Source organism: Fonsecaea erecta, assembly GCF_001651985.1.
Source record: "Fonsecaea erecta strain CBS 125763 chromosome Unknown Scaff5, whole genome shotgun sequence".
NCBI classification, from domain to species: domain Eukaryota; kingdom Fungi; phylum Ascomycota; class Eurotiomycetes; order Chaetothyriales; family Herpotrichiellaceae; genus Fonsecaea; species Fonsecaea erecta.
In genome coordinates, this window is record NW_017387248.1 from 1,671,548 (window position 1) to 1,684,852 (window position 13,305).

A 13,305-nucleotide genomic window follows, 5' to 3' on the forward strand; every position below is an offset into this window, starting at 1 on the left:
ATGGAGGAGGAGAATGGGTGACCAGCGAGCCAGGTCCTAATCTGCGAATTTTGCCTTCCGATTTTGCGGAGAAGGGTGGCAAGCCAATCATGAAGCACCTGGCAGCTCACAGTGGGGCCGATGTCGGTCTTGGCACGCACCAGGCGAATCGAGACTCGCTGGCCACGAACCAACCACGAGGTGGCCGTTTGATCGCCTCACGAGACTCGGGCGGCGGAGCGGAAGAGATGTGTGACAAAAGGGTGGTGAGATGGCACAACCTCCTGTATCAGTACTGTATAGATGCCCGGGTATATATATGCAGGACCATCTCAGGCAAGAGCAGAGCTTCTTCATCACGCCCTCCTCCCAAATATTCTCAGTCTCTTGACCCCTCCGTCGGGGATGATGGTCATCTTCACATGCGTCCACACATGTCCTTCTGGCGGCTCAGACACCACCAGCTGGTCCCCTTCAAAGCCGTGCTCTGTATCCGCCTGGCAAGGCTGCTCTCCCTTAACCAGTGCTGTCCAGCCCGTGGCATCATGCTTGGGGTCCGCCTCGGTGCCCAAAGCGGCCTTGGCCACTTCGGTTGCCCACCCTTCAACCTTGACAGCTCGGGGGAAATTCCCTCTGAAATCTTTGGTGTCGACAATGACTTTCTCGATTTTCCGGCCCTTCAATCCGAGGCGGACAATCACCCAGTCGGTGTGACCCTTGACCCTGCTTCTGGCCGTCTCCCACCCGTCTCCCATGTCCTTCCCTCGGCCTGGCAGGAGCAGATAGTTCTTCCCGCCGAAATGTTGGTCCGAGCATTCAATGGCCACACCGCCGTTGAGGGCACTGGCGAGATCTTCCAGAGGTCTCTCTTCCTTCCCGGAGGCCACACTTGCCGGTAACGACGGGGGCACAACTGTGCCATAGACCCTCAACCGCGCAATCCCCCCATCTGGGTACTGCTTTAACCTCAAATGCGTGAACTGCTTCCCCTGCACACCCGGCCCAGAGACTTTCCATGCTTGCCGTTGAGACGGCCCGCACTTCTGGGGGGGCAGAACCTCCATCCATCCAGCGTACCCTTCTTTGGCGGCCTCGCTGTCGTCCTCGTCACTTGAAAAGGCCACGCCGTCCAACCCCGCGAGCGGAGCCTCGTTCCCGTTGAAGTAAGCCGTGTCCACCTCCACAGCCTCTATCTGTGCCACACAGCCGAGTTTAATCACCACCCAGTCGTATTCCTTGGGGTTGTGCCTCCTCGTTTCCCATCCGTCATACCACGCTCCCGTGTGTACGAACACCCCCGGTTTTCGAACGGGAGGAGTGGGTGTGAGGAGGTTGGCGGCGGCGGCGAAGTATTCGTCCGAGAAAGACACAATGGAGGCGCCCAGGACGGTAGTGGACAAGTTCGTCGAGGAAGAGAAGGTCGTGTCGATGAGGGCCGCGGGGACGGGCGTCACGGTTATACTGGAAGTTGATTTGGTCGAACCAAGCACCCTGTCGACCACAGTCCCCGAAAGAGCCTGCGGTTGGATGTTGACTTCCATCGCTGGGGGCGTAGGTAGACTCTGTAGGAGCGCAGGCTAACTCGACCAGAGGAGATTCAAGATATGGCTCGAAATAAGCAGGGGTCCGAAGTACACGTCTTGTAAGGTACAACTGGGATTAATTGCTCGCAGGCGTCGCCTAGAAGAATGACTCAAGGGGGACGATAATATCAAATGGAAAAAAAAATTCCTCAAGGCTTTATGCAGGTACGCAGTGTGTGTGTGTGTCCCCAACTCAATCTGTTTACTCGATACAAACGACAGTTCGAAATGGCAGATGGCGGAGGACGCCGATGGAGAAGCCCTGTTAAACCCCCACCTTCAGATCTTTTGGGTCCCCGCCTTTTCACATGTGATGTTTTGCTGCACCATATCTCGCGAGGCTGCCTGCCTTTCCCAATCCACATAATTATGCTGGTGGTATGGTTCGGATCCAGGCTGGCACGTCCCTGACTGAACGACTGGTTGAACCAAGTGATCCCTCGCCCATGCTGTTTTTACACTGCTTCTAATTTTTGTTACCCTTCCTCGGTCTATAAGTCTATGCCTAGGCTCCCCGACAAACGTTATATATTTCGTGACCGCCATCCGACTTTTCTTGCACATGACATCCTCACTGGCTTGCAGAGCTTGTCAAAGACACCAACAACACCATCTCTGCTGTAAATCAAACCCGCTGTGTACCCTCTTGGTACGTTGCACATATCTCCATCGTCTGGATCCTAGTAAATTCGTTGCCTCATCCATGCCCTCAAACTCCTTGCCGTACAAAAATGACATATGCAATCATGGCCAATGACACCCAAGGCGCTCGTGGTAACGGGTTCGGTATGGTATGGTCTTCTTCTCCTCTGGGCCCCTCCTGATCTGTCGATGGAAGCAAACTTGGATGTCTGTCCTGTGCGCCCTCTTCACACACCTTCATTCCCACCTTTCTCCTTTGCCTTCTCTTCTTCTCTCTGTTTCCTCTTCTTTTTCTTCTTGTCGTCGACGGCATGTCTCCAGCCTTCTCCCCATGTGGTCGTGGCCCACACACCAACCGCGCTGATCACAAGAAACCCGGCAGATATAGTGCTAAACCAGCCAACCCCAATTGCTTCAATCGCGGGCAGACACACGGCAGACCCTGCGGCAGCAAATGCGTAGCGGATCATATAATTCCCCGCCACCACTTCGGCGGATCGACCTTTGGACTGCATGACATCGAGACAGTAGGTATTGAGGCTGGGGAAGCAGAAGAGTTGTGCGACTCCCTGGACAAACATTGCCGCCACGGGGAGAGGAACACCACCCACCGCTTTCTCGACCGACCATCCGTATATGAGCATACAAGCCGGCACAACGCCGCCAATGAAGACGTAGCATGACCGTAACCGGTCCTCAGCCACGCGCCGGTTTTTCTTCCGAATCCATTTCTTGACAATGTGGTCAGCCCAACGCCCGCCGAAGAAGGTGCCCAACAGATAGCCGCACCCAGGTGCAATGTAGAAAAGCCCTGACTGGATTGGAGATGTCAAGTGGAACCGCGGATTGAGGACATAGCGAATTGGGGTGAGCAACCCGTACATGTTCCAGACGAGAGCACTCGAAGCGAGGCCGGCGATGATCAGGTTTGGGTACGAGAAGAGTAATATGGCGATCCGGAAAGGAGACACCCAATGAATGATGTGCAGTGTCCGTTCTTTTCGCGAAAGTTCGCGGAGATCGTGAATCTTCTTTTCCGGGATCGTCTCGGGCAGCAACAAGATCACCAGGACGGCTGCGAGGCCGCCGAGGGCAGACTGCAGCCAGAAGATGTCACGCCAGGAACGAAACGTGACGATGATGCCTCCGATGAAAGGCCCAAACGCAGGGCCGATCAGTGTCCCTGAGAGAAACCAGCCGAGGGCTGTGGCTCGGGCTGTCGGGGTGTAGATATCTCCTAAACAGGAGTTTCCGACAATCAAGAACGAGGTCCCTTGATATGCGGTGAGCATTCGGAAGATGAAAAAGGATGCCAGGTTCGGGGCGAGCGCAGTGCCCACGCTGAATGCAAAGAAGAGGATGGCGGTGATGATGCATACCCATCGACGGCCATAGATGTTGGAGATCGGTCCCCAGAGGGAAGGCGACAGGCCCATGAAGATGAGGTATAGAGCATTCGACAAGTTGATAATGGTTCCATCGGTGTTGTAGGTGGCTGCTACCTCGGGGATGGCTGAAAGGATGGTGGTTGACGAAATAGGAGCCAGAAAGCCACACAGAGAGAGGACACAGGTGATGACGACTTTCCGACGCTCACTGAAACGCTCATATTGGGCGGCGTTGACTTCGACGAAGGAACTGCCATGGCTGGGCACACCCTGGATGTCATGCGCCGAGATTGTCGACCGGATGCGCACCAGGTCGGGTTTTTCGTCTGCCCGAGGATCTCTTATCCTGATCGTCGGCGTCCTCTCGAGATCCAGTGAAGGAGAGTGGTCTGATTGTGACGAGATAGGGTGAATCTCAGGGCTGGCATTGTCGCTTTGAACGGTGTCATGGTGGAGTTCGCCGGTCATCCTGTATACGTTGGAAGGAAAGGTCTTTGAAAACTGATTACCATTTCCCCCTGAAAAGGAGTGACTAGAGTCAAATCGGAGGGCGACACAAAGAGAATGAAGGAGTGTATATTGAGAAGCTTGGGCGGATAGTGTGGGACGTAGCACACGGGTATTAATACTCACAAAGCGGACGACGCAGACCGCAAATATGCAGGGAGATGCAAAAGAAAAAAGTCCTCAAAACAGAGTACTTTTAGACCAAGCAATCATCTCGAGGTCCTCCCTCACCGTCACCCTCGAAACTCCCCAACCATACGGGTTCCATGGATCCGCATAACCTTCCTGGACCGCGATGTAATAAACGGGTATGCGATTCCTTTTGGAGTCGGCCATGTTGATTCACCCCAATAGCCATGGTCCATGACCAAGTAGTCCGATCTCGGGCAATCCCCGCCGAAGGATCACAGCGTTTCTGATTGGGCCTAGAGGCCGTGCGCCCTTGACACTGCCATTTCCACCTTTGCCGATTGCCGAGTTGACCAATGATTGAAAAAGATAAAGGGCGTTGGCATCGAAATTTTCCCCCCAGCAGGTTGTGGTCAATCCCCATTCGGCACAAACGGCGTCTAGGCGGAGCTTGTTCCGACGGAACGACTCCAAGACGTACGGATCACTCCAGGTTAGCGCGTTCAAATACTTCGGGTCGAACCCGTGTTTTTGTCCCTGGCTTTCGAGAGGGAAAGGTTAAGAAAGAAGAAGCTGATGAGAAAAGAAGCAAAAGAAAACTCCGTCAGAATATGTGGAATGACGTCGACGGGCACGTGCTACTATCTCTCTACTCAGCCTTGCAGGTCTTGGCGAGGCTGCGAGAGAATATGATTATGCTTGGGCTGCAGCTGTACAATAGAACGCCTGTCTCATTACCCTCAAAAGTTCCCTCAAGACAAGAAGCGTTATCTTGACGCAAACAATCACAGCCTTGATCCTGTCTTTGCACTCGACGCCTTCAGCATACCAACCAGTTCTCGCCGCAGAATCTTTCCTGAAGGCGACTTGGGAATGGCGTCAATGACATGGATGCCGCCTCTCAGTTTCTTGTGGTTGGCAACCCTTGCATTCAACCACTTGTTAATGTCGGCAACAACATTCTCCTGGCCCCTGGCCTTCGCTTTCGCACTGATCACCACGAAGCCGACCGGAACATGGGTCGCCTGTTCTTCAACCCACTGCGGGACAACGCAGGAATCTTCGACGTCGGGATGTTCCAAGAGCTTGCCCTCCAGCTCTGACGGGATGACTTGCATACCCTTGTACTTGAACATCTCCTTGATCCTGTCGACAATGGTCAGGAACCCGTCTTTGTCAATGGTGCCTATGTCTCCAGTCCGGAACCAGAGCTTGCCGTCCTCGTCGGTTGCGACACCGCTCTTCGTAGCCTCTTCGTTTCGATAATAACCCTTGGTCACATTCGGCCCGCGAAGCCACAGTTCTCCTGGCACTGCAGACCCGTCTGGCTCGTACCCTGTATCCCGCATGGTCTCTGGGTCGACCACTCTGTATTCCATGTTGGGTGTGATGCACCCGACCGTGTGTCTCTTGTCCGGTCGGCTGGGAGGAACTGCTGCGCCCAACGGACTTGTCTCAGTCATGCCCCACGCCTGCAGCCCCAATATGTTTGTCCCGTACAGCTCCTTGAACCGTGCTTCCACGGCCTGTCGAAGTTCCACACTCAACGGAGCTGCAGCAGAGAACACTCTTTGCAGGCTGCTTAGATCATACTTCTGCATCAACGGGTGCTTGGCCATCAACAACATAACTGGTGGAACCACGTTGACCATTTCAGGCCGATATTTCTGGCAGCTCGACAAGAACACTTCCAGATCGAAACGAGCCAGGACGACAGCGGTATTGCCCACGAACGTGTTAATAGCAATAAAGGAGGTGAGACCGTAGATATGGCTGAATGGTAAAAATGCTACCGTGGTCGATTTCCCCGTGGTCTCGCTGGGCAGCTGGGCGTCCCACTGCTGCATATTGGACGTGAGATTCTTGTGTGTTGTCATGACGCCCTTTGCTCGTCCCGTGGTTCCCGAAGAGAAGCACATGAAGCAGAGCCGATCCTCAGCCTCACTTGGCTCAATGCTGACGAGTGGGCTGGGTGGACAGTCTGAAGCGAGAGCTTCAGCGGTCGACTTGCCCTTCTTGTCGCGAACTCCATCTGCTTGAATGATCTGGATGGCCGGATTGGACTTGATCGCCTGCTCGGCCGTTTGGAGGAGCGAAGAATGGGCTATCAGAAATCTGGCGCCACTGGTCTCGAGTTGCGCTTCCAATTCCAGTGGCGTGTATGCTGCGCTGACCGGCGACACGGTAGCACCACAACCTATAATGCCATAGCAGAGAATAGCGTAGTCGATACTGTTGGGGCTGAACAGTGCAACAATATCTTTGGGCTTTACTCCTAACTCTCGCAGACCGTGCGCAAGTGAGCGAGACCTTCGTTTGATGTCTCCATAGGTACGATGCGCTCCGGTGACTGCATCGATAAATATCGGTTTATCGTCTGGTGTGTTTTTCGGATTCGAAAAAAGGTAGGTCAAGAGATCGCTATCGATCAACTTGACCGGGGGATAGGGTGACCTGTAGATTCTGGACGGCATTTCTGGTTCAGACGAAAGAAGCACGTAGCGACGAAACAGAAAGCGAGCTTCAACGAAGACACGAAAGAGACTAAAAAAAAAGGGCTAGAGAAAACAAAGGACGTAGCTGCTACTAAAGTACTGTCCCTGGGGATGGGATGGCAATCATTTCGTCGGATTAAGACCACTTTTCATAGAGACTTCGACCCATATTTGGGGCGCGAAGCTGACTCTGAACACGCAACATAAGCAGGCAAACGGAATCGATGCTACTCGAAGGATCTGGCGAGAGTTTCAGGGCAATTGCTCCCTATTCGAACAAGCGATATACCTAGTGTTTCTTTCCACCTCCTGCGTGGTTTCTGTGGGACCGTCAGCTTATGATCTTGGATGAATGTTTGGTGGCGACAAAAGGGGGGCCCGGATACTAAGGCCCGAATTCAGGTCAAACATAACGCCATCTGCTTGCCACCTTAGGACTTCAAAGCAACGAACGAGAGTCGAGCCCTTCATAGCATTCGGACTGACGGCCTCGGAGCCTTTTGCAATTGGACAGTTGGAATAATACTCCGTATATGCGAGCAGAGAGGCCTCGAAGATTGGAATTGACTGCAGGGAACAACAAACTCGGAAGACCAGGGCAACTTGTCGTATTAAAGGGCAATTATTATTAAAGAGCCACCACAGCCACCCAATAACATTGGATCACAGGCATTTGCTAGGCTTACAACAGCCTAGCCGTCCGCCGGCAGGAGATCAAGATAAGGCTCTGCTTGAAACCGGAGCTCTTATTATTTCATGAAGAGCAGTCTCACGTGTGGAATAATATTATTATGAGGTTACAACGGCCGTAGCTAAGCGAGCCACTGCCTTTCCTTTTTGAACCTCGGGTCTGACCCTAGTCTACGTTGAGTAATCATCTAAAAAATACTGTATTCTTTGCAGACACTTTACTCGGACATTAGGTACGGTAGTCCATTGGAATGGCGGAAGATCGTGTCCAAACTTGACACAGTCAAGGAAGTCCGATTGCACCACCTTGACCGGCACACATCTCGATAAGCTCAGGTAGAGAGGTCGTCCTCTGAATAAACTCACGGCGCCAGACTGTCGGATCGGATGTACCGATGAAGCCATTTTGGATCGTTCTCGGCCATGAATGTCTGTTCCCGCTATACATCGAGTGCCGCCCCGACAATTAGCGACGACCCTTGGCTTGGTTTTGAAACGACAATGGCTTCCTCGAGCTTTTCTTTGCTGATGTCGGGAAACTTTTTATAGTAGTACTGTTGCTTGAGGGCCTCTGTCACTGCATGAACCTTATGCTGAGGCACCAGATGGACCGTGCAACCACCCCAGCCTGCACCGGTGAGTCGAGTTCCATAAGCCCCGGCTTTGAGTGCGATGGAGCAGATTTGATCAATCTCGGGACATGAGCATTCGTACACGTCTCGGCACGAAGCCTGTGTCTTGTTCATGAGGCCGCCAAGGTAGAGCAACTTCTCTTCATCCAATTTCCCTGGGATTATTAAGGTATCTCGGAACTTGAGGACACGTCCAGCTTCTTCCAGGACATGCAAGGCGCGCTGTCGCAGCTTGAACACATCAGCTCGAATGGGGAACTTGGACATATATTGCTTTTCAAGTTCTTGCACGGAGATGCCCAGAATATCGGCAATATCTTGTCTGGTGTAGCCTTCCTCTTTGAGGTTTGACTTAATGATCTCGACCATGGACTCGAGTTGTGCTGCTAACGGCTCATCTGTGCGGCCTTCCTTCTTCATGACCTCTTCTTGAAAGTTTCGCAGACAGAAACCAAGAGAGCTCTGGTCTGGATTCAGAGCAATGTCATGCAGCTTGGCCAACACCACAGTCGCCATGGTGCACTCAACGACTCTGAGGTTGTAATGGATTGGTGCAGTCACTGCCTTGTCGGAGGTAACGAAAGACTGCGCAATCAGGAAAGTGACTTCTGGCTCTGCTGTCGGGACAGGAACATGCTCGGCAGAGAAGTCCGGGAAAAACCGGCAGTAGAGGAGATATCCTCTTTCAGAGAATATAGATGCAGCTTGGTCCATGCCTCCAGAAAAGACGCCGACAGCGCGCTCCGAGATAATGCAGAGATCAAGCAGATCTTGTTTTGAAATATCGTGGCTATTTGCAGCCATGACACCTAGAGCAGAAGCACAAACAAAAGCTGCACTGCTGGACAAGCCACCGCCAGCTGGGACATTTCCGTCGATTAGGATTTCCATGCCATTGGGCTTGAAAGAGTCGCCGAACTGCTTTCGGAGATATTCCAATGATCCTCTCAACCCAGCCAAGAAGTAATTACTCCAAGAATGATTCTCACTATCGACTTCGACTGCGCCGGAATCCGGGATGACCAGCGTTTTGGAAGGATACTTGGTAGGGTTTACATTGGCAATCTTGACTTCAGCTGCGTTTCCATTCCCACGTCTGACGGTGCGGACGGCGATCAGCACATCAACCGTTAGGGCAGTGGGCAAGACATCGTAGAGCGAATAATCGACGTGTTCGCCGATTATGTTGACCCGTCCAGGGCTTCTGGACACAAAGTCTGGCTTGTGGCCATAGTCCTTTTTGAAGCTCTGGATCAGATTCTTGAAACGTTGCTCGAGTTCGACCGGCACCGCATGACCCTCAGAACCCCCTGCGTAGACATGGTCGAGACTGTCCACCTTTGGCACCAGAGCTGCCATGGCAAAAACACAATTGTGACGTTGGATGGCTTTATTTGCCAAACACTTTTTTTCCCTGGACGCGAGGCTACGTGTTGGTAGTACAATGACCAGGTAAAGAAGATCCTTACAGAGAGCAGAGACAATCCTATGATCCTTTTGGTGCTCCTGGGTACAAATGCTTTGAGTTCACAGGTCGGGAGAGAACAGTTTCAAAACTCAAGTCGGAGGGGAAAGTCGCATCTACGACTAGTCCGGAGCGGAAAAAGTCACTGCCGAAATTTGAGAAATGCCCAGGAGGGCACGAAAACAACATCCTTTTCCACCCATTTAAAATGTTCTTTGACGCACACCTCTGGGTGCGTCTCTCGTGAGTGCTTCCCGGCATTGACGATATCTCAGTGTCACTTTCCGCAAGAGGCTGTGACCATTTGTATGGGAAATGGTGCAAATTAGAGGTCATCCCTCCACAGTCATTTGCCGCTCAAAGCACGGTGATTTACGCTAGCCCTAGATGGTTAGTTCTCATCCTTTTTGAAATGGCAGCGACACATTACGTATTCAGTCAACAACCTCCGCGGCGGGTGTGGTCTGAAACGAGTGACTGAGCCTGCCACTCCAAGGTAAACCACAATGACCGAGACACACGATCTATTGCCTAACTTGAGCCAAGGACCTGCGTTTGCTCTGTACGTTACTGATATTGTTTGACGCGCTCGATGCGAAGCATGACAAATTAAATCCTGCCGACATTTTGTCCCAAAGTCGGCGTTAGCCTGCCTCTACTTGGACGATTCAACCTGCTCCTCATCTTGCCCCTCGCCTCCCCGATGGATTCAGAAGGCGATCGATCATCCCCAGATCCCGCCCAAACCGACGACAATGCCTCACAACCGCACAAGGACAAGAGTTCACGACCGTCGGCTCCCTCACGCGCCTCAACCTTTGGACCGAAATGTTGGATATGTATGAGCGACAAAAGCGAAGACGATCCGGACAACCCTCCAATATGGCGCTCGCCGTGCTCCTGCAGTTTGACTGCCCATGAGGCATGCTTATTAGACTGGGTGGCAGACCTCGAAAATCCCAAGAACAAAACCAAGAACTCTGGACATATTCTATGCCCTCAATGCAAATCTGAAATCAGGATATCAAGACCAAGAAGCTACGTGGTGGACAGCTACCGAGCACTTGACCGAACACTGGGAAAGCTGGTCCTGCCGGGATTGGGTCTATCTTTTGTGGGCACACTATGGGCTGGGGCATGGTTCCATGGATTTCAGTCCGTCTATTTGGTGTTCGGTCATGACGATGCGAGTCGGGTTTTCAGATACGCCATACAACGGAATGAGTTTGCTTGGATGTACAGCCTGATACCGGTCAATCTGATCCTCGCCCGCACCGACTATGCCGACTTTGCCCTCCCCGGCAGCAGTTTGATCCTCCTTTCCACCCAGATTACAGACAAGTTTGACATTGACATGACGATATGGCCGCCTCTACCCAGCACAGTATTTGCTTGCTTACCTGCTATGAGATCGGTCTACAACTGGTGTTACTACAAGGCATTCTCTAATCTCAACCACAAATGGTTGGCAGAAGTACAACCCAGACAAAACGAACAGGGCGAAGGAGCGGGAGAAAATGGTGGCAACGTTAATGAGGACGAGATGGAAGAAGTAGTTGTGGATGGCGACCTTGTCCTACAGATTGATGTCAATCTCAACGACGAAGGAGAGGGTGAAGACGGTGACGATGGGCAGGCCGCCGTTGCCGGGAATGGAGGAAATGTCCAGGGCCAACCAGAGAATCATCACGTTCGCCGGATACTGGGCCGCCACGATCTTGTTGATGGCAGTGGCAGCATCGGACAGACCGTCCTGGGGGCGTTAGTGTTCCCGGCAGTGGCCGCAGGGATGGGCAATCTCATTAGCTGTGTTTTGCCGTCATCATGGTTGACTTATCGCAATTACACGAATGGTCGGCCCGGGCTACTTTCGACGAAATGGGGAAGAAGCGTTGTGGGTGGATGCCTTTTTGTGGTGATCAAAGACGCTTTATTGCTTTATTGCAGATGGAAGCTGGCCCAGGGTCATCGGCAAAGACGCATCATGAATTTTGACAAGCGGACGAAAAAGTATTCGGTATGAGGTTCCCTGGGAATTCTTGTTGAATATGGCCTTATGGAATGGACACACAAGACAATGGAGCTTGGCAGGAATTAAGAGACTTTTACTCAATCGAAGTCAAGCAGTATGATGACCTGCTCGGAGGCTTATCTGAGACTAATACAGCCCCTTTGAAACCGGAAACTATGTACATTGCTTCGGATGCCGCTCCCCGAAACTGAAAGGCCTCCTGGCCTCCTCATGCAAGGCTGAAAATCACAAATATGCCAAGCCTCCAGCCTTGCCCGTGAAAGTCTGAGCGTAAAGAGAGCAACTTCAAGTTCCAAATCTCAGGAGATTTCTGTGTACTCGACCCTCCTAACGCCCACGCCACACAGTCTCCCAGATACAGTTGGTGAGACTGCAGATGCATCCCTCTTCGATCCGTGTCGCGTTGGCACATGCTTTCCAGGTCACGGCTCGACCGTCGCTGCGCAGAATAATCCCGACTTGTCTATCCTCGAGCATCCCAACTGTATCTCAAGGTCCCGCGAGCTCGAGATTATCCTTCTCGACAAGTACCGCTCAGCATGCAAAAAAGAAGGGCAGCGGCAGGCCTGATAGAAGGATAAGTGAGTATTCGGTTCTATTGCCTGACGCCTTTTCTCCTCACACTCTTCCACACCTCTTCTGGTTCTCTCTACGTACAACTCTTCTGAAGACCTCCTTCAACGTCCATGCCAATTCCTACCAACCAATCCATTTCAGAATTGATTGTTCCTTAAACGACACATTTGCTTTTTGTGTTTCGGACTTCTTCTCCGTCCTAACAGATCATCACAGCTTTAATCCGCTTCTTCCTCCACCACCCGACCACTCTCACACCACGGCCACTGCGCTTTTCGCGCAACAGATACCTGCGCCACTGGACGATCGCCCGGGCATGGAACCTCTATCGACATAACCTGAAGAAGTCGCGCGAACTCGAGCTGGAGCGTCAATACAATGCCATGCGCGACGCGAATGAAGAACTCCGCGTCGGGGCCGGCGACGGGGGCCGCCTGTTCAGGAAGGCCCAGATGAAGACCGGCGTCTGGGGTATTGGCGGGCCGGCCACCGGGACTTCCGGTGCCTCGGGGCCAGGAGGGAGAGCAAAGGGAGGTGTGCCAATCGAGTATGCGCGAGGTTTGGTGGAGTGGGTGGGTAGTACAGGCGGGTTGGGTGCCGGAGGTGAAGAGGGTGCCGCTGAAGGAGGTGGCAGTAAGGCAAAAATATGGGACCAGGCGTGGAAAAGACACTGATTTCGCATGGTTTGATTAAGTGTCTGCGTCGCAACAGAAGGTGCCGCAAAGAGACACGAACTGGGTCTAAACAGCGCTCAAGGTCATTCAAGCGTTCGCATTATACAGGACGGTATTTTGGCTCGATCGGACAATTCCCTCCTATGCGATCTTGGCGAGTCGGCCGGGTGTGGATGAAGACCCTTGCTGTAGGGTCATGGACGTCCAAAGGAATGTGTTACCCAATGAGCCAGTATTGATGCGAGAGGGAAAGGAACTACCAAGGCGACAATCTTGTAGAACAGAGAGATGACTTGCAGTCGGCCGCGAGTTACAGGGACTACTACAGCAAACCCCGGGCGGAGAAGCTCCCGGACAAGTATGCGTGGTCATATCATGGCCCTGCTTCCCGAAACAGAGAGAGCGAAAAAGAATCGATATGTATACATACACCGAGGAAAATTTCTGAAACTTTTTGTCTTTATCGCCAATGGCCGGCCCTTCTCGACCACCAAACCTGAATTGAAAAGACGA

At 52.5% G+C, this 13,305-nt stretch overlaps 5 protein-coding genes across 5 annotated transcripts; 1 reads left to right on the forward strand and 4 right to left on the reverse strand.

Moving 5' to 3' along the window:
• Positions 1-335: 335 nt before the first annotated feature.
• On the reverse strand, positions 336-1,520 carry AYL99_06669 (allantoicase; the record flags this gene model as incomplete). The annotated part of the gene is made up of 1 exon (XM_018838178.1): positions 336-1,520. One exon carries the CDS (start codon positions 1,518-1,520, stop codon positions 336-338), a length of 1,185 nt encoding a protein of 394 aa, XP_018692738.1.
• Positions 1,521-2,431: 911 nt separating this feature from the next.
• Positions 2,432-4,060, reverse strand: AYL99_06670 (hypothetical protein; the record flags this gene model as incomplete). Its single annotated transcript, XM_018838179.1, has 1 exon — positions 2,432-4,060. One exon carries the CDS (start codon positions 4,058-4,060, stop codon positions 2,432-2,434), a length of 1,629 nt encoding a protein of 542 aa, XP_018692739.1.
• Positions 4,061-5,013: 953 nt separating this feature from the next.
• On the reverse strand, positions 5,014-6,702 carry AYL99_06671 (hypothetical protein; the record flags this gene model as incomplete). The annotated part of the gene is made up of 1 exon (XM_018838180.1): positions 5,014-6,702. One exon carries the CDS (start codon positions 6,700-6,702, stop codon positions 5,014-5,016), a length of 1,689 nt encoding a protein of 562 aa, XP_018692740.1.
• Positions 6,703-7,853: 1,151 nt separating this feature from the next.
• On the reverse strand, positions 7,854-9,404 carry AYL99_06672 (galactokinase; the record flags this gene model as incomplete). Its single annotated transcript, XM_018838181.1, has 1 exon — positions 7,854-9,404. One exon carries the CDS (start codon positions 9,402-9,404, stop codon positions 7,854-7,856), a length of 1,551 nt encoding a protein of 516 aa, XP_018692741.1.
• Positions 9,405-10,213: 809 nt separating this feature from the next.
• Positions 10,214-12,862, forward strand: AYL99_06673 (hypothetical protein; the record flags this gene model as incomplete). Its single annotated transcript, XM_018838182.1, has 3 exons — positions 10,214-11,363; positions 12,335-12,751; positions 12,813-12,862. The coding sequence occupies 3 exons, from the start codon at positions 10,214-10,216 to the stop codon at positions 12,860-12,862; spliced, it is 1,617 nt and encodes a 538-aa protein (XP_018692742.1).
• Positions 12,863-13,305: the final 443 nt, after the last annotated feature.